This window comes from Phacochoerus africanus, chromosome 9 (genome assembly GCF_016906955.1).
Source record: "Phacochoerus africanus isolate WHEZ1 chromosome 9, ROS_Pafr_v1, whole genome shotgun sequence".
NCBI classification, from domain to species: domain Eukaryota; kingdom Metazoa; phylum Chordata; class Mammalia; order Artiodactyla; family Suidae; genus Phacochoerus; species Phacochoerus africanus.
Window position 1 is genome coordinate 96,149,009 of NC_062552.1, and position 20,948 is coordinate 96,169,956.

General features: G+C 46.3%; 1 protein-coding gene across 4 annotated transcripts in view; it reads left to right on the forward strand.

Moving 5' to 3' along the window:
- Positions 1 to 20,948, forward strand: part of SMOC1 (SPARC related modular calcium binding 1) — a 145,815-nt gene that overhangs the window by 70,391 nt on the left and 54,476 nt on the right. For all 4 annotated transcript variants that reach the window (XM_047795013.1, XM_047795011.1, XM_047795012.1 and 1 more), the window contains exon 4: positions 18,558 to 18,657. In XM_047795013.1, the coding sequence (XP_047650969.1) occupies positions 18,558 to 18,657 (100 nt within the window). The remainder of the gene's footprint in view (positions 1 to 18,557; positions 18,658 to 20,948) is intronic.

The window sequence follows — 20,948 nt, forward strand, 5'->3', positions numbered from 1 at the left end:
GTCACTGTTTTTTGCTACCCCTCTCTAGGCCTTTTCTTCCTGCCCCCAGCCCTCAAAGGAACCCATGCTCTCTGAGAGTATAAAACGGCCGTGGTTCCCAGAGAGTGTATGTGTGTGTGTGTGTGTTATATGGTGTGTAATATCTGTGTGTGTGAATGCTGTGTGGGGTGTTGTCTGTGTGTGTGTGATATTGTATGTGTGTGTTTTGTGGTGGGTGGTATCTGTGGGCCCATGTGCATGTGTGGTGTCTATGCATGCGTGTGTGTGTGTGTGTGTGTGTGCATGCATGCTCTGCACATGTGTGTGTGTTTATGTGTGTGTGTGCACGCGCGCGTGTGTGTGTGTGCATGCATGCACTCAGATTTTAAAATTCCTTTTCAGGCAGTCCTACTTCTCACCCTGTGTGATGCTCTGGTTAGAGCTTGTGTAATAGTAACACTGGCTAAATTGAAGTTGGCACAGACCGAAACATGAGCAACCTGGGACAATGGGGTGGTAAAGCTTTGGGGTTGGCCGGGGGGATATAGTCGAGGGGCAGAGGCTGTCTCGATGAAAGTGGGGAAGGGCGCTGGACAAGAGTGGGTCAACTTGTGATGGGCCTGGTGCCAAGACTCCCTTTGTGGAATAGAGTGGCATTTGGGAAATCCTACTACCTGAGACCTGGCAGCAGAGGCCTTGGTGTGTGTGAAGGGGGGTGTTTGAAAGCTTCCCTTAATTCTGAATCCATGGGGCAAAGGGTGCAGGCTGGCCTTTCGTCTGCTGGGTTTCAGGTTTCATTTCAGAACTGAGCCCTAGGGATTGCTGATTTCAGATCGCGTCTCCGCTGGGGGGAAACATGGAGAGGTGGTGGGGCAGGCACTGGGCTACATGTTTGTAAAAGCTTCCCCACCGATTCGAGTGTTCAGCCAGGACTGAGAGCCACCAGGTTAAACTGACCTTGGCTGCTAACCCTGTGAGTGGTGTTTTAATTCATCTTCTCACTCAAGTCTCACCACCAGCCTGCCAGGTATGTGTTACCATCACCATTTACCGAAGACGCAGCCATGGGGGCGAGTGGAGTGGCTGGGCTCAAAGTTAAAGGCGGCTCCCTCTGGCTCCAGAGCCCTCCAAAGGCCACCAGGCTCTGCTCTCCTCTGAACCGGCAGCTTTAAAGGTGGCTCTGAGGTGTGGACTGGAGGAAGGCCGCCTGGTGCTGTGGTTAGCACCACGCTCCTGGTGCCAGACAGCCTGGGCGTGTGCCCACCCTCCACTTCAGGCTGGGCCCTGAACTTCCCTGGGTCACAGTATCTTTATGTGAAAATCGGACATGTTATGTCCACGATCATTTTATATGGGAATAATGATCGTATTTTGCATAGTACATGTTAGTTTTATTATTACTATTACCGAGCATTCGGGCGGCTCACCTCATAGGGCTGCGATGGGGAGTAAATGAGTTCCCCCGTGTAAAACACTTGGGACGCATGAATGCTGTATAAATATCTGCCATTATTCTCATCATTATCCCCAGCTCCACGCCTGGCTCCACCACTCAAATCTTCCCAAGATGTTATGGATGATGTCACCTAGGGAAAAACAAACCTTTGGTTGAACCTTCCTCCCCTCCCCCATCAATTCTTTTTTTTTTTTTTAATCATGTATGCTAGTGGACAGAGTGTGCTTGATCTGTGTATATATTTTTGAAACTATACACTGCTGAGAATTTGTGTATGCGGGAGAAAAATCAAACCTCTGGCAGCTGAGGTTGGGGCCGAGATGGGGGGTGGTGAAGGTAACAGGGAGGAAGCAACATCTTTCCTCCCCCTTCCTCCAGGCTTGCATAATCCGGAGTGTGCTGCTTCTGAGAGCGGTTGACCCCCTGGCCTCCTGGTTCTGAAGCATTTGCTGTCCCATGACAGACAGCCGCTAGCCAGCTTTTGTTTTGGTGAGGCCAGACCGGTCCAGGTGGTGTTTGCCGGCGAGAGGAACTTCCAGATTGGTCCGGGCAGAATTGCTAAGTGAGGGGGCCCCCGAGGTTCAACAAAGGTTGGATAGACACTCAAGAGCCCCCTCGTTTCTTTGACACGCTAAGCACTGCCATGTGTCTGCAGGCCTGAGGCTGGCTCACCCCAACGGGCAGTCAGGCGGCCAGACAGCCGGCCTGTCCTTGTTACAGTGATTGAAATGGATGTGCCTTTTCCCTTGATCAAAGACACTGCAATAACTTCACAAAATGAGGCTGCCTCTTTGAGTGTGCCTCACTTGCATTGACAGGCTGCCAAAAGGCTCTGAGAAAAAATGTTTTTCTCCCTCCTTCAACCTCCACTGTCCCCTAGCTGGACTTTTTTTTTTTTTTTTTTTTAAAGACCAAAATCCAGCCTCATCATTTTAATATTGTTTAGAATATTGACAAAAATGCATCCTGGTGTCAGTAACATAGTTTAGCCCTGTGAATTACAACCCAATACTACGCTCTTGAAGTTTAGGGAGGAACTAAAGGGACCCTAATGGGACTGGGCTTGTCTGGCTTGGGACACAGCTTGGGGCCAGATGACCAGGCTGGCTTTAATGGGGTACGTGTGGGATACAATGGTCTCTGTTCTCTAATTTGTTTTCTCTTGTCTTCTCCCCTCGTTACACCCCTCCCCACCTTGCCCCAACTCATATAGCAGAAGGGGAAACACTAGATCACCTTAGGTTTTTAAAAACCTTGCTATTGAATTCACATCCCAGACCATTAAATCAGATTCTGGGAGAGGGACCCAGACAGTGCTATTATTTCAAGCTCCTCAGGTGATACCAGAATTTGGTCCAAATCGTGAATGACCTGCTGTTATGAGGGCTATACCACTCTTGTTCTCAGTTGCATCATCGGAATGTGGGGTTAAGGCTTTTGGATGACCTCTTGAGTAAGGCTGGGAGCTACTGGTTTTGTCCTTTGCTGTGGTCCAATCTGTTTCCTCTTCTGGGTATCAGGGATGAAACGCCGGACATCTGTTCTACCAAGTCCTTTGCCAAGCTGTCGTCTGGTGCCCGATGCGATTGAAATCACAGCTGTCGAGGAAGGGTATTGGAGCGCCACCACTGGGAAATGTTGGCTGGAGCTTGTCAAGCATGTGCATCACTTTATTGAGTGCTACTTGGTCCTAGGCACTGAGTTTTGTACCCATCAATCTTTATTAGAACCTTTTGAGGTAGTTATTAATACCCTTACTTATGCTGGAAAACAGAGTTTCAGAGGGGTGGCATAGCTAGTTCAAGGTCACTAAGGATTTGTACTCTAGCCTGCCTAATTTAAAGGCCTGAGCGCTTAACTTTTTATACTCCAGAGAGTTCTTGATGCACATGTTTCATTTTTACCACTATTGTTATTCCAGAAGTACCCTCTCTGATGGTGTTGACCAATCAATCAAGCAAACATTAAATTTTTTTTTTGTCTTTTTGGGGCCGTACCCGCAGCATATGGAAGTTCCCAGTCTAGGGGTCAAATCAGAGCTGCAGCTGCCAGCCTACACCACAGCTCACAGCAATACCAGATCCTTAACCCACTGAGCGAGGCCAAGGATTGTACCTGTGTCCTCATGGATATTAGTTGGGTTCGTTACCGCTGTACCACCATGGGAACTCTTAAAAAAATCCTTTTGATTATGGAAATGTTAGAATATACAAAAATGGAGACATGATGGCGTAGTGAACTCCATGTACTCATCACCCAGCTTCAACAATGATTAACAGGTGGCTGATTCTATTTCATCTTTACCCCATTTTTACCTCCCACCCCAAACTGGATTGCTCCAAAGTAGATCCCAAACACAATATTTTTTTCATCTCAGACATTTTGGAACTCTGCTATGTTCCAGGCTGTGAGCTGGTTGCCATGGGGGGATTCAGGAAAGGCCATGGGAGTTCCCATTGTGGCTCAACATAGTTAAGAACCCAACATAGTATCTGCGAGGATGCCGGTTTGATGCCTGGCCCTGCTCAATGGGTTAAGGATCTGGCATTGCTGCAAGCTGAGTTACAGGTTGAGGATGTGGCTCAGATCCAGCATCCAGCATTGCCGTGGCCGTGGTGTAGGCTGGCACCTGCAGCTCAGATCGACCCCCTAGCCTGGGGACTTCCCTATGCCACAGATGCAGACCTGACAAGAAGAGAAGAGGAAAGAAAAGGCCATGACTGTGCCTTCAAGGAGTTTACATGCAGGAAAGACATGAAAATATAGATGAAGTAGCTAGTATATGAGATCCTATATGTACAACTGGGTATATTGCAGATGCCCATTTATAAGTTGGTAAATTTTAATTTGGAATTCTGAGTGGAGAAAATATATACAAGTTAACAAGTTAAAATATATATAAGTTAGCCTTAATGACAAAGGGCTAATATTAGATTAAAAAAAAAAACACCTTACAAACCAAGAAGAAAAAGACTCTAGTAGAAAAATGGACAAGAGATACCAATAAATAGGTCACACAGTAATAACAGTAATAACAATAGCCAGTAAGTGTCTGTGAATGATGTTATGTTCCTTAGTAATTAAAGAAATACAAATAAAAATAATGATGTGTCATTTTGCTTACCAAATTGTTAAAACTTGGAAAAAAGATAGTAATATTCAGTCGTGAAGGGAAAAGGCTGCCCCTACATCATACTTGAAAAAGTAAATTGGCACTGACGTTTTATGGAATAATTTTACCATATGGGTCAAAAGTCCTTAATTGTGCCCACATCTTGAGCCCTCAGTTCCACGTCTAGGAATTTATTCTAAGGAAATCGTTTAAAATATGTGCAAATTTTTAGCCACAAGGATTTCCATCTCACTTTTGCTTGTAGTTGCTAATATTTGGAAACAACCTAAATATCCAAAATAGAGAGTTGCTTAAACAAGTTATGACATAGCCATGCTCTGCCGCTGGTAGCATGACGTGCTGTAGATACTCATTTCACATAGTTTGTGTGTATATATGTATGTTAGAGCCTTTATCAACTAATCAAAAGAGAAATAGTCTCTCTTTTTCTAGGAAAGCTATATACACCATGCAAAAAAACAAATTCTGACAATATGGAAGAACATAGGTAGAAAAGCCAGTGATTTCCTACCTTTGACATAGCAATAATTAAGTCTATAAGCCACTAGTTCTTCCCCCGTGTCCTTTCATTATTTAGGGCAAAAATAGTATAAGGTCATATATCACTTTCCAAGTGCTTTCTTATACTACGTATATTGTGAATGTATTTCCATGTTAGTTACACATAACTCTCCCTCATTTTTAAAGGGCACATTGTATTCCACTGTATGAATGTACCACGAATTCTGGAAGTTTCGGGATTACGTTTCTGGAAGTTGCATGTTGGGTAGGCATTTTAAGGTGTTTGATGCATACTCCAAAACTGCCTTCCAGTGTTGAGCAATGATGTGGTTGATCAGCAGTTGTTACCAAATACATTCCCAAGCCATTTTCTGTGTGTGTGTGTGTGTGTCGATGGACCGTAGTTCTAATGATACTGTAGAATATAAAACACCATTTGTGATATTACTGCTATGTGAAAAAAAAATGTATTATGTTTCCCATCTTTGAACCCCTTGTTCCAAGAACAACCTTCTTGATACAGCTCTGCCTGGCACCTACACGTGTCCCATTTTTTCCTCATTCTAATTCCTCACAGTAATGCACACTTATATATATGCTTTTTTTTTTTTAATTTTCTTTTGCCATGGAGCCTGGCAAGCTATAATTTCTTCTTTCTTTCTCTCTCCCTCTCTTTTTTTTTGGCCATGCGCATGGCATGCAGATGCTCCCAGGCCAGGGGTTTAACCTGCACCACAGCAGCAGCCCAAGCCACAGCAGGGACAACGCCAGAGCCTTGACTCCCTGTGATTTCTTCTAGATGATGCTTTGTTCAGAAATTGGAAGTGCAAAGAGAAGGTTCTGAGGCTTTTTGGCAAAGGCAGTAGGCTTCCCTTGTCAGCATTTCTATAGCTCTTACTTGCTGCTGCACTTCTTACAACCTGGGGAAGTACAGCTTGTTTCCTAAGTGCCTGGGCCCGAGCTGTGAAGCAGGGCTTGAGGTTCCCTTTTTGCTCCTAGTTTCCCCATCCTTCCCCACCCCCCACCTCAGCTGAAGAAACATCAGCAAGCTGGGAGCACTGAGCATCCTTATGGGGGAAAGAATTTGTCCCATTTTTGATGAGTCTAAGGGTTCCATCTTTTTGTCATAACATACCTACAGCAATAGTGTGGATCTCTTCTCAAACAGTGCAGAGGGCTCTCTAGGTAGAACACTAAAAACCTGGCTGCATCCACAGCTGGAATGTCTTGAGCGTCTCCAGCCATAGCCATTCCTTCGGATGCCCCCAAGTGCAGCCAGTTCTGTAGGTTTTTGTGAATGGTACCAACTTTTTTTTTTTTTAAAAAAAAACAATCACACTGTTAAAAAAAACATAAACCCATCCTTTATGTACAGATGGCATAACGGCCAAACGGCCAAGAGACCCAGCGTTGGGTCAGTTGTTGCTTTTCTTTATCCTTTCTTGTTAAGTGCTCAATAAACATACTATTATCGTTACCCTTTGAGCATCTCCTGTGCCCGGAGCTTCTCACTACTTGTTTTACATGCGTTTTTTTGTTGAATTGCTTTTGTTCCAAACAACCAGATGTTGCACATGGTAACTTATATGAAAATGCCCACAAAGTGGTACATAATTTCTGTTCAGCAAATGTTAGTGCTCTTCCGCTTTGGTCTCAGTTGGCTCAGCTGTAAAACAGGAGAGATACTTGAGCCCTTCCAAAGGCCGGCAAATGGTGGCCTGTGGGCTAGCCACCTGGTTTTCTTATTTAAAATAGCAACTCTATTAAGATAGAATTCACATGCCATAAAATTTGTCCCTTTAAGTGTGTGATTCAGTGGTTTTTAGTATATTTACAGAGCTGTGCAGCCATCACCACTGTCTAAAGCCAGAGTATTTTCATCCTTCCAGAACAGTTCCTATACCCACTGGAGGTCCTGTGAAAGTAAATGTTTAATTTTGAAATGATGGGAGTTCCTGCTGTGGTACAGTGGGTTAAGGATCTGGTGTTGTCTTTGCGCAGTGAGAGTCCAATCCCTGGCACAGTGGGTTAAAGATCTGGCGTTGCCACAGCTGTGGCATAGGTCATAGCTGCAGCTCAGATTTGATCCCTGGCCCAGGAACTGCCTTAAGCTGCAGGTGCAACCAAAAAAATTTTTTTGTGAATGATAGAAGGAACGGGGCCTGAGGCTTCCATGTGCAGGGAGGACTTGTCTAGCAAGTGACTCATCTAATCTATCACATGGTGGGAGCCACCGCTGTGAGCCACTGCTGTCCTCTTTTCAATGAAAGAACTGGTGTTCCCCGCCCCCCACCCCCGATCACCCACAGGTGCAGAGGAGGGCAAATGAGGATGGATGGAGCAGGCTTTACGCTGCAACACTGTATCCATTGTGTTCTGTGGTGACTTGCCTACTTGCACTGCTCCATCCTCCTCTTCATTGGCCAATTGGCCACTGAGCATCTGCTCCCAGATTGGCTGGCATTGTTTGCTTCGGAGCAAGTTGCAGGGTCTGGGTGTTACCGGCTGGGTGTCTGACCTCCCCATAGCCTTTGGTGAGTCTCTCCCTCCAGTCTTTTGTGGACACAAAAGGAACAAGTTCTGGATGGTGTCTGCAGCTGCTCTTCTGCGAGGGGGTGTACTTGGGAGGAAGGGAACGACAGGGGCCTGCCTCTCTGGGCTTCCTGCTGCTTTCAGGAAAGGGGAGGCTCAGTGATGGAGGCTTCCATCATCCCCTCTGCTGTTCTTTTCTCTCTTAGATAATAACAACACCTGTATAGCACTTGTTTATGTTTTATAAGTGCCTGGCACACATTTGCTTATTCAATCCTCACTAGGACCTATGAGTAGACACCATTATATTCTCATTTTATTTATTTAATTAATTAACCAACTTATTTATGTATGTATTTTTGGCTGCACCCATGACATACCGAAGTTTCTGGGCCAGGGATCGAACCAGTAGCCACAGCAGTGACAATGCTGGATCCTTAATCCACGGACCCACTGGGAACTCCTGTCATCTCATTTTATGGATGAGGAAACTGAGGCGGGGAGAAGCTGAGTAGTTTGCCCAGGATCAGGTAACCTGCAAATAGCAGAGTCAGGATCTCAGCCCAAGCAGCCTGGTGCCAGGATTCTTGGTCCTCCCCACGGCCCTAAGTGCCTCTTAAAGGACATTGCCGTCTTTTATAGTGATGGTGCCTCATGTGAGCGTATCTGGGAGGATAACTTAGGGGAGAAGGTCAGGAAATCAGGTCTCATGAGGAATATGCATAGGGGCCAGTGATTGGCTTCAGAAATGAGAAGAACCAAAGGATGGATGGGAAAGTGATGGCCAGAGGGACACATGAGCGCTGCCTTCAAACCTTTGTCTGTGGGTGACAATAGCTTTTTGCTGACTAGATCCACAGAGCCAACGCAGGGTCAGTGAGTAAGATATGGAATGACTCAGATTCTGACTCAAAATAGGGAAGAACTTTTTACAAGAGGAGCAACCCACAGATGGAGTGTTTTACTCAAAGAGGAAAAGTGTTTTACTCAAACTTCCCATCCCAGGAAGAGGGCATGCAGGACTGAATGGGCATCCGGCAGGGGAGCTGTGGGCGTTGCGGGGGGTGCGACTGCACTTGGGAAGAGGGTTAAATGGATGACTCTGGGAGTAACCTCCACACTTCTTCAGATTTTATGAGACTCATGTTCAGGCTGGTGGGCAGGCACTCAGTCAGTCCACAGCAAACACTTATTCAGGAAGCTTCTGGGCAGAGCCATTAACTTAGGTCTACTGTCACTCCATTCCACATGCTAGGCTCTGACCCTGCAGGTCAGTCAGCTAAACTCTTATGCAAAATTAACAGCATCAGATCCCCCCTCCCCCACGTCAAAGCAGGAAAGGCAAAAGGAACACAGGAGGGAGGTATGAAAGCAGCAAAGTTTAATTAAAAGTGTAGTCAGGGGAGTTCCCTGGTGGCCTAGTGGTTAAGGATCTGGTGTTGTCACAGGTTCGATACTTGGTCCAGGAACTTCTGCAGACACCCCCCAAAAAAGAAAAAAAAAGTGAAGTCAGATATGGGAAGCAAGAAAGAGCCCCCACTCCTTCAGGCCACCTTTGTCTCATCACTGGCCAGGTTTTCACAGTTCTGATCTAAACAGAGCTCCTACACAAGAGAGACTTTTTTATTGGATATTTTTAAAAACTTAAACATGTATTTGATACCTTCCCTCAAAATGGAAATAGCATTGAAAGAATTGGAGGTGTCTCATTTGGTTTTTACAAAACCTGGGCCATTCTAGGCACTGAAAAGGGGGGCAGGAATTAAGAAAGTACAGTTCTTTGTGTCCCTGAAGCCCTAACCCTCAGGTTTTTAAAATACATTCGTGTGTGTGTTGGGGGATGGTGTTCTCACTTTTTGGAAAACACAAAACATGTCCTTCATCACATATTTGGAAAAGTGATCCTGACCTCGACAGGTACTAGTTTATAAATTCCCACCCTACACCTAAGCAGTGAAAGTACAACTTAGGTCACAGTTGTAGAATCACAGAATTGGTGGGGGGTGGTCAGAGAAGGCCCCAGAGGCATAGGTATCTGGTTCATTTTCTCCTCCCTCTCCCTGCCCAGGGCTCAGGATCCACTTACAACCACTTACCAAGCTGTTATCTATCTTCTGCTTGATTGCCACCACAGATGGGAAGCTTGTTACCACCAATGACAGTGTAGTGTATTTGGGGAACAATTTAGTTGGAAAATCCCTCTCTACATTGACTTGAGATTGTCATTTCCAACAGATGACCTCCATCCTAGCTTATGGGACTTAACAGAATCCACAGAAATCCTGGTTTCCACAGAAAGATCTTAAAACAGACACCATTATGTCCTTGTGAAATCCTTTCTTATAGCCAACAAATATTTCTTGTTGCCCTGGCAAAAATCTTGTTCTGTCACTCATTCCCGTACCATAGAGATTTATGTCTTGCTTTCCTCCTGGCGTCTTTCCTCTGAATTCAGTCTGCCAAGGTCCTTCTCTAGACTGGACACGATATTTCAGATGTGGTCATAACCAGCTTGCAGAAGAATGGGATGCTCTCTCGTTCTCAAAACACTACTGCTGCTATCACATCGGCAGCCATGTCACAATCAACTCGTTAAAACATAGTAAGGACATCCACACTTGGGAGGATTTGAAATTGAGGGGTTTTCTTCCTTCCTTGGATTGTCTCCATTAAATTCTGGAGGATGAAGTAAATGCTGTAAAAGGAAAATCCCTCCTCCCCCAGGAGACAGTCCTCCCTAGGCTTGGCACAGAGCAGGAGATGATATCTATGGCCAACAGGAATAGCAGTGCTCTGAAGCTACAACCTACATCCCTGCAAAAGGGAAGAGGAAAAGGATGAAAGCAGCCTGTGCTGAGTGCATACTCTATGCCCATACTCTGTTTTAGACGCTTTATGTATCTTGTCTCATTTTGTCTTCTCAGTAACCTTCAAGGTACGCATCATTAGCCTTATTTCATAAATAGGCTCAGAGAAGTTAAAGGATGTTACCAAAGTCACATAGCTAGTAGCAGAGGCAGTATTTAAACCCAGGTCATTTGGATGCCAAAGCCGTGTTTTCCCTCCTGCATCCTGTTGCGTCTCAGCCAAACCTGACTAAAGAGGAGGGGGAACATTTGCGGGATAACCTCTTCTAAACTGAAGGAAAAACAGCTCATGTGAGCCAGACCAAAAGGATTACACCATCCCTCTCTTCTCCCCCGCTCTTCCCACTGCAATCAAATGTTCTTCCATGTGTGAAATCATCCAGAAGATTTAATGCTACAATCACTAGATCCGTGAATTAAAAGACCACATGTCATCAGAACAACTGGAACAGAAAAACTTTGGAAAGAAGTATTGTCCCAAAGCCCCTTGCTCCCAAATTTCCACCTTGAAGAGTACTTGTATTTCAGTGATACATGCCTGAGAGGATGGAGTGATGAAGCGACCTTTAAATCAGTGGTTCTTGGAGACTTGTGGTTGCCAAAGGGGGGAGGGAGGAGTGAGATGGACTGGGAGTTTGGAGTTAGTAGATGCAATAGATGTAAACTATTACATTTAGAATAGATAAGCAATGAGGTCTGCTGTATAGTACAGGAAACTATATACAGTCACTTGTGATAGAATGTGATAGAAGATAATACAAGAAAAAAGAATGTGTATATATATGTATATATACATATATATGTGTAAAACTAGGTGACTTTGCTGTATAGCAGAAATGAACAGAACATTGTAAATCAACTATAATTTTTAAAAATTTGTAAAATTGTCAAAAAACAAAACAAACAACAGTGGTTCTTAGAGTATGGTCCCTGGTCCACAGGGGAACTTGTTAGAAATGCATATTCTACAGCTGACCCCAGACCTCATGAATCCAGAAACTCTGTGGGTGAGGCCCAGCAGTCTGTTTTAGTAAGCTGTCCAGGTGAATCTAATCATGCCTCCAGTAAGCAATGTTCTCCTACAGCTTCTGATGGAGAGGGAGCTTCCAGGAAGATCTGGTGGCCACCTCAGGTGGTGTGGAGACTCAGTCACCCAGCCAGGACACATGGAACCCATGGAAGAACACTTCTTGGAGGTCCTCTGGGGAATGCAGACAAAAGGAAAATGGTACAGCTGAAAATACTGCCCTGAAACAAAGTTATCAGGTGGACCAACAGCAAGATGCTTAACTGTCACTGGGCATTACCTTAGTCCAAAGAGCCTGTTAACTGACTTGGAGCAGCTGGCTGATTATAAAGAAAAAAGAAAGGTTCATACTCCCATTGCCAAGGAGATTTAGAGAAATAGCCTTCTGCTTTTAGTTCAACTTTTTCCCACTAGGAAATATTCCTGTACATGATAGTAGTCATTTCATTACAAGTTTGGTAGTGGCTTCTAAGCATGGTGAATCAAGCCTGTCCCCATGCATATGGTTCACATTTTCGATTTTACAAAAGAAGTACAAGAAAAATGGTGGTGGGGTGGTGAGGATGAAGCCACAGGATAGAAGGTGCCATGCGTGTTAGGGGGATCCTAGTTGTCAATGAAGGTCTGAGGCAGTTCAAGCTGGATTTCTTAATAGAGCATGAGAAAGCATGAGAAAAGGAGGTAATTGTTTCAAGAAGAGTAAACCAAATGAAAGCCTGATACCTGGATAGTAAGAAAGTATGACTGGGAAAAGCAGAGAAATCTAACAAGGCTCTGCCCTTCATAATATGCCTTTTTAAAAAAATAGCATGTTTCAGAGAACACTAGTACTACCCTGGATGCTCCCTGTGTTACTGAATCAAACTTTAGTCTACTCACAGACAGCACAGCAAGGTCAATCTACTGATGCCAGGTGGTGGTGAAGGAAAGTATAGCATTTATTGAAGGGTGCCAAGCAAGGAGAATGGGCAGCTCATGCTCAAAGGACCTGAACTCCCTGATGACATGCAGGGAAGGGTTTTTAAAGGTAACATTTGGGATAGGCATTGTAGCTTGTGGACTTTCTTCTAATCAGTCAGTGGTGAAGTAACAGGGTGATATTTTAAGAATCTGAATCATCAACCTTCTGGTTCCAACCAATCTGGGGTCCATATGCTTGTGTTCAGCTTGTAATCACCATCCTCCACTTGGGCAGGGGTGTTCTTAGTTTCCACAGGACAACTCAAGGATTTGCATCAGATTATTATGTATATCCCTTGAGGAGAAACTGGGACTCTATTTTACAATCATTGAACTATTGTTTAAGCTATCATTACTTTTCCTGCTTGACTGCTTTTCATTTGTTTCTGTACTCCCTTACTTCCCTAATTAGTAACTGCTTGAGTCTGCTCTTTGGACTTCAGGGAAGTCCTAGGAGACTAAAGCCTTTAGTTTAGTGTAGTTTTATACAAAGTTTAATGTATAAAAGAAGAAATAGGCTTTGGTACCCAGAAGGGCCCCACAGGTCCTGCTCAGTTTCAGTCCTTCAATTTCTTTGATACTCCTCAATCCTGAGGGGGGCAGTGGGGTGGGACAAGACAGGGAATAACGTTTTAGATGGAGATGTTATTCATAAACTCAGCAGGGAAACACAGTTTTAAGGGGATTTGGTTTCAACCATACAAAGTTAAGGGATGGTCCCACAGTTAAATGAGTTGAGGAATTGCTGCAAATGATATCTTCCTCTTAGAGCTGATTTAAGGCTCTTAGAAGTCCTGCAGTCGAGAAATCTTTTAATTTTATTAGACCCAATTTTTCCACAGTTACTTGGCTAGAGAGCCCCTTCATCCCCAGTCATTCCTAGTCACACCCATAGGCACTGACTGTATTCATCACTGTATCAAAGTGACAGATATAAAGGTGGGGGAATAGCAACTTCATGTTCCAGGAGAAAGAAAGTGGGCACATGCAGGGGAGACTGGTCTCCTAGGGAAGTAGGGGGCCCTTGGGAGGAAAGGCAGCAAAATTCTAACAACAGAGAAGCCACTTGGGCATGTGAGGTCCAACCCCTGTCAGAGAAGCCCTGCAAGAACAGCCAGAGGAAAGCAGGCCAGCAGAGGGGCATGGCAAAGGTCCCCATGCTATTGTCCAAACTACTCCAAAAATAGCCTCTCACTCAAGGAGTGAAAGAGTCTTGATTTGAGTATTTATCCCTTCTCCTCTCCCCCAAAAGAGTTCCATCGGCCAGAGAATTCCAAGACACAGACACCCAGTCATTTCCCTAAGACACCAGCACTGGGACCCATGCCTTTCTCAATCTCCCTTCCAAGCCTGGGGGGCTCCCCCATCTGCCAGAACTAGGGACTGGTCATCCATCATGCTGCCTCTCTTGTCTTGGAGCCTTGGCTTCCTCATTTGTACAATGTTTGGGTTAGATGGTAATTTCTAAACTTTTCTCCAGTTCCCCATACCTCTCCTATAAAAGCCTCACTGGGTTGAGTTGAGGCCCAAATGAGATAACCCATCAGTCATGGGGGTGATGGAGAAGTTATTGTATCAGCACAACGTTGTAAATCAACTACAATTTACTGAAAAGAAAGAAAAGTCCTTGTAAAGGCGGAAGGCAGTGCTTTCCACCTGGAGCACGCCACCTACGTGTTCTTTGTTTCAAGACAGAATTCTCTTGTGCTGCCTCATGCTGCCCTCCCATTCAGTCCTCCGTTGGCTTTACCCTGTGAGCGGATGTTTGCTCCGGTCTTCTCTGCTCATCAGTCACTCAACTGGACTTGCTGGGGGCGTAGCCTCCCACATTCTTCCAGGTTGTCCACAAGTTGGGCTAATGTAATGGCCTTAAAATAATTTCAGATTTGTCTGAATTTGGACAGAGGTTGACCTGAAGTACACTACTGGGCTGTTTATACAAAAAGATTCTTGCCAAAAATATTTAAGTATATGAGTCAGTGATGAAATTTACCTACCTGAGAACACACTGTTTTAAAGCACCTTCTAGGAGTACCAGTTATATTCCACAGTCTAGTTCCAGCATAAGCAGAGAGTACCCTCATGTAGGGTGATGTATAAACACTTTTTGTCATAAGAAAGACCCATCAGTTGACATTTCAGCCTTCCCAGGATGTCCCGGAGTGGGATAGGAACAAACGCCACGGTCTGTATCTGTACCTTTGTGGCTCGAACAACCCTGAGGTTGGAAAATTGCACTAGATGCTAGATACTAGAAGTGGCCAATTATCTTGTCAGTTCCTCTTGGCCCATGCTTCTCCCATAAATTAAGTCCGAGAGTTGATTAATTTGAGGCGGGTGTGTGTGTGGAGGAGGTAGAACAAAGGGGATTACTTATTAATTTAAAAGAATAAGTACTTTGTCAGGGAGGAGGCAAAACTAGGTAGATTCTACCTCTTGATCAAGTAGATATAAACCACCAATTCTATAGAATTTACAGCCTGATCGCTTTTCAGCAAGAAGCCTTTTCTCCTCTGACAGTAATAGAGCCGTTTCTTTATGAAAACAAACTTCCCCTCCTGTACTCAAACTTTTTCACACTTTTTGCTGATTTCAGAGCACCCCTACCCCTGGGACTGGTCAGAATAGAATGTTCTTTAGTTTCCATCAGAGACTCTGGCTGTGTACAGATAGTTGGCTAAAAAATAACATAATGATAATAAAAATAAATAGCTAAGTTTCACTGGGGATTCACCATGTGAGCTAAGAGCTTTATTTATATTATCTAGCTTAATCCTCCCAGCAACTGAGTGAGGTAGGTATTATTATCTCCCTTTTTAAAATAGACATGACAGTCTGAAGCTTGGTTGGATTATGAATCTTTGCAAGCCTGCAGAGGGTTGGAAAGTTCCATGGTTCCCTTAACACGAAGTCGTGGAACTGGTTAGTTAAGGAAGGCAGGCTTCAGTCTGACTCCATGACCATTGCTTTCTGTCTCCACATAACTTCTTTTTCACCAAGAAGGCACCTTGCAAACTCTTCAAGACGAGTTTGAAACCCCCTCTCAATTGAGAACCAAGGGTCGGTTCACGGAGGACCCTTTCAGCAAAGAGAAGTGAGCTGGCTGGGCACTTCCTGCAGGCTGAGACCCTGCTTGGTCCTCTGGGTCTTCTTTTGTGCACCCCTGTCCCCTCCCCCGCAGCACACCTGTGGCAGGTGTGCCCATAACCATGTGCTCCAAGCCTCAGAGGAACATGGCAAGAATCCCTCATTTGATTCTGGTTATAAAACTCTGCAGGATTTGGAAGCAGCTTTCAGCCTGAGGATTTTGTCATCTGGAGTCTGTTCCTTGGAGCCTGGTCTGAGGAAAATGCCAAGGCCCCCGGGGGAGAAAGGTGCTGTGTTTGGGCCTGTGGGCCTGGCTGGGGGCCGGGAGGCAGCCTCTGTGTGCCCATATGGACACAATGGGCTCTCAGTGAGCTTGTGGCCCCTGGGACCCCCTGAGCCCCAAGGTCAGATTCTATCCCCTGAAACAAAGCTTTGGCCTCAGTCTCTCCCTCATGCCTATGGTTCTGTCCTCAGCAGCCTGGCTGGGACTCTGCATGCCCAGGAGGAGGAGGCACTCCATGCAGCCTTTGCCTGTAGCCCTGCACCAAAGATGCTGTCTTGGGGGCTGGACCTGGACCTGGCTGGTACCATCCTCACTGAAAGGGAGACTGGCCTTGGCCACAGGAGCCAAGGGGCCTGGGAGTGAGTCAGCGTGGCCGGTGGTCCCTGGGGACAGGCTTCCCTAGAGGTGATTATTGGCCAGGGAGGAAGAAGCAGCCAGCCAGGCCCCATTAAAATGCTGCCCCTGGCAAGGAATCATTTCTCAGAGCCATTCCCTGCAGGCCGGACAGGATCGGAAGGGGTGTGCTCCAAGTTTCCAGCAGTGCTTCAATCCAAGCCTCTGGAGGTCCCCGGGGGAGCTCTGGCTGGCGAGAAGGCTGGCTGGCCAGGTGTTTCTGACACAGCCACGCACAGGCATTGCCACAGCCACCCTGTATCCGGCCACCACCCCGGGTCCAGGCTCTGGAGTCACGCTATTTTCCTTGCCATTGCCCTCCAGGTTTGGCACTGTTATTCCCAGCTTATAGCTGGGCTTTGAATCCCCAGCTTATAGATGAGCTTTGAATCAGGATTCAAACCCAGGTCTGTCTAGGTTTCTTTCCATCTCACTATTAGGCTATCTCAGGAGGTAGCACTTAACCCACCTAGGGACATTGCTCTTGGGTGAGCATCTGGGGAAGCGCCGTACCTGTGTGGTTTATGGGTTGTCTCCATGCAGTGACGTGGGAAGGAAACATGGCCCTGGGGTAGCGGCATTGGATAGAATTTCCCTGCATGGACGGGAGAGGTGGGTGGCTCATCTTTACACAGTCATCCCGCTGGTAGGAACAAGATGCCCTCCATTTTCTTCTTATCCTGCTTTCTGTGGGCAGGTCTCTAGTGAAACTAGTCTTGGAGAGAATTACAGTGTTTGATACCCACACAAGAGCTTTTCGGCCCTATCGATAACTTCTGGATTTTACCCAGGCTGTCAGATGGCTCCTTCGCCTCTGTACCCCTTGTGTCCCTCGCCCTTCGATTGGTATGCTCTTACTGTCTCTCCTCCATTCCAACATGTCCTTGATCCCAAGAGCCACCTTCTCCCCACGCTTTAATGCCTGTGCAGTTGGCACACGTCTTGTAATTCTTGAGGCCTACATTTAATGTGATGGGGCCATTTAAATTGATATTACATTTTTATAATGGATGGAGACCAAGAATTCAGGAAATAGGATAATTCACACATGTATTCAACTCATCAAATGCCTACAAAAAATGTCAGGCCTTGTGCCAGATGCTTGGAATATAGAAATAACCAATATGTAGTGCCTTGCCTTGGGGGGGTCACAGTCTAATGGGGGAGATAGACTAGACAAATCAGCAGTTAAGCTCACTGTAATAGGGGCTCTGAATTTGGGGAACCAGGGTGTATGGAGGGTCAGAGGAAGGAGAGAGAGGAGGTGGGGAGGCTGGGACCACTTTAGGGATAAGGTGTCTGGTGAGGGGGGTGGACATACGGGGGGTTGGGAGGGGGTGGGGATGGGTTGAGGATAGTATTCTTGGCAGAGTGACTGGTTGGAGCAAACAAAGGCTCAGAATCGTGAAACACCAGGATGTGTCTGTGATCCTCAAAGCGTTCCTTATGGCTGGGATGGAGGGTGTGTGTGTGTGTGGAGACTGGAGGCAAAAATGAAGCTGCAGGAATAGGGAGGGGGCAGATCACAGGGCTCCCAAGCTTGTGCAAATCAGCATCCTCCTCATCCTGAGTCCATTGGCAAGTCACTGAAGTTTTAAGCAGAGGCGTGATGATTTGTGTTTAGGAGCTCCAGGTAGAAGGTGTGTGGAGAGGATGGTGGGGGGAGGGGGGAACAGGTGGACAGAGTGATATCGTTTTTGAAAAAGAAAGAAGAATTCCCTGGGATGAAGCCAAAAGCCTCATTTTTATTTACTATTCCCAGGCAGTGGGAAGCTGGGGCACAGAAGCTTAGGGGAGCTCGCACAGGGGTGCTGCAGGGCATTGAGAACTAGAACCTTTGGGCACAGGGACCGTGTTCTCCCCTGAGCCCTTTCACATGTGCCCTTCTCTCAGAAGAGCCACGTGATGAAGAGGCAGGCTGCCGTGGGAGTGGATGCCAGGAAAAGCTATATTCTAGAGACCTGCCATTTATCTCTACTTGTAAAGAAGGGTCCCGCCAACCTGCAGTGCTGACATCCCCCCTTGTACTTCCCAAATTAATTCACCAATCAGAATTTTTTTTTTACAGGTGAGGGGGATACACCTGGATGTATCCAAGTAAGGCAGAAGAGGTTAAGCACTGAACATCATGAGGAAACAGTAGCGACATTGCTGTGGTTGTGCCCAGGAGTCTCACAGAAAACACAGTCAATGTTGGGACACTCGGGGAGGGCTGCAGGGGCGGGGGGTGGAGGGACCTCTCTGCCATGCTGGGGATGCCTTGAAAGGGGTGGGAGGTGACGGTTGAGACGATGACCCAAGTCTTACGGTTCTTTTCCCCTTACCACTTCCCTGAACAGGTGCAGTGCCACACATACACGGGGTACTGCTGGTGTGTCACCCCGGATGGGAAGCCCATCAGCGGCTCTTCTGTGCAGAATAAAACTCCTGTATGTTCAGGTACTGTCGGGAAGGGCAGGAAGAAAGAAAAGGGTTGGAATGAGACCCATTGGCTGGTCTTCTGTATCTTGCTGGGGGGAACCTTTGAAAGATGGGTGGCAATTATGAGCCCTCTTCTGGGTCAGGTAGGATACCACCCAAACATATTTGCTCTGTTGTCGGTTGATAGGGTCAATATATGCCCATGTGCATTTCTTTCTTTCTTTTTCTTTCTTCCTCCCTCCCTCCCTCTCTCTCTCTCCCTCTCTTTCTCTCTTTCTTTCTTTCTTTTTCCTTCCTTCCTTCCTTCCTTCCTTCCTTCCTTCTTTCCTTCTTTCGTCTTTTTGTCATTTTAGGGCCACACCCGCAGCACTTGGAGGTTCCCAGGCTAGGGGTCTAATTGGAGCTGTAGCCGCCGGCCTACACCACAGCCACAGTGATGCAGGATCTGAGCAGTGTCTGTGACCTACACCCCAACTCACGGCAACACCGGATCCTTAACCCACTGAGCGAGGCCAGGAATGGAACCCCCATCCTCATGGATGCTGGTTGGGTTCATTAACCACTGAGCCACAACGGGAACTCCTGTTTCTTTATTTTGTGTTTAGGTTTCTGGTTCAATGCTCTTTTCTCAAGCGTCAGCTATAACTTAGAGCATGGCATAGACATTTTTAGCTTGTGTGCTCTGGTGGCTGGTAGCCCTGGGAGCATTTTACTGAGATGGATTTCGAGACCTCGGAGGAGCTCAACATCAAAGGCTGTGACGGTCAATTAGCGATGTCTTTTGTGGGTGCAGGAGAGGAGGGTGGTCGCCTCGGTCGCCACGTGTTTGCCACCCCTGAGCAACGTACTGTAGGGTGATGGAGAACGTTCACAACAGTGGCCCTCAGATCTGGCCGTCATCAGCAGTGCCTGGGGGGTTAAAAAGAACCCAGGCCCTCAGATCTGGCCGTCATCAGCAGTGCCTGGGGGGTTAAAAAGAACCCAGGCACCGAGGCTTCTCCTTAAATATTCTGATCCAGAAGGTCTGGAGAGAGACTAGATGTCTACATGTTTATGGAGCTTCTCGTGTGGTTCTGATGATGAGACAAGTTAGGGAACTACTGCTTCACAGTGACCCTCTGGGTGAGTCCAGAGCAAAAATGAAGTCATTCCTACTTCCGTTGTTACAGGCATAGAGAAATTTTGCTCTTGGATTCCGTTCATTAGATTGTTCATTAAGGATTTTCACAAGCCCCAAGCTTCCCCTTTCCATTCAGCTGGTAAAAGGCACTGGGGAGTCTCCCCTTTAATTCACTGTGCAGCTCAGCCCACTTTGGGAAAAAAAAAAAAAAAAGCCTATCCCACCCACCAGCTGCTTCATATTTCTCTGTAATCTGTCTATATGAGATTTTATTTACTTATTTTACTTTTTACTTATTTTTAATTTTTAAGCGCAAGCAAAGTATAAAACATTGTTCTTAAACCTATGGGAAATTCCAAAGGCTAGTAGTCCAGCTATCCTAACATTTTTTTTTCTTCTTTTCTCACTGAATGTATTCATTTTTTGACCGGCCCTGCTATATAAGGGGGAAAGCAAGTGGAAAGGGTGGTAAGGATCCACATTAGGAAACCAAAATTTGCAGGCCAAAAAGGAAAGTTTACTTTATTTGTGGTTTACATGGAAACTGGAAACCTTAATTGGGGTTGGGGTGGGGAGGGGCCGGAATGAGCCCTCTTTGCACATGACCTGGAAAGTTTCATCTAAAGCAAACAACTGTGCTAGAAACAAGTCAGGCTGGGTAATATAATTGAATTCTCGCAAAGCTAGTCTATGGAGAAGGGGCAGGCTGTGGATCGGGATGGATCTCTTCTCTTTTGTCCTGGGGATCTCCGCATGTGCCCTCCTGCGTGGGTGCTGGCGGTGCCCTGCGCGGGTCGGGGTTGGGCTTCATGGAGAAGGCAGGTGCGGCGGATCAGGCCCGGCCGATGGGGCGCGTGGCTTCCTAGCACACGCCGGGCAGCACGTCTGGCTAAGCCCCCCACCCCCTCCTTTGAGGAACATGCTGCGTCTAGAAAATTGTTTCCATGCCTCAGACTGTTGCGGCCCATTCAGTACAATTGGGCCAACAATTTTCTACTTAATGCAGATGGAAAATCGCCGATTTCCTGCCCTAACCAGCAAGGGATGTCAATCAATGCATCTGCAGAGAGAGGGGTTTTCTTTTCATTTGGCCCTGCTGGCTGGCTATGGCTCAGAGCATGGAGGTGGTGGGCAGCGGAGGCGAAGGGCCGTCCCTGGAATGTTCAACAAAAGAGTTATGTGGATGTGG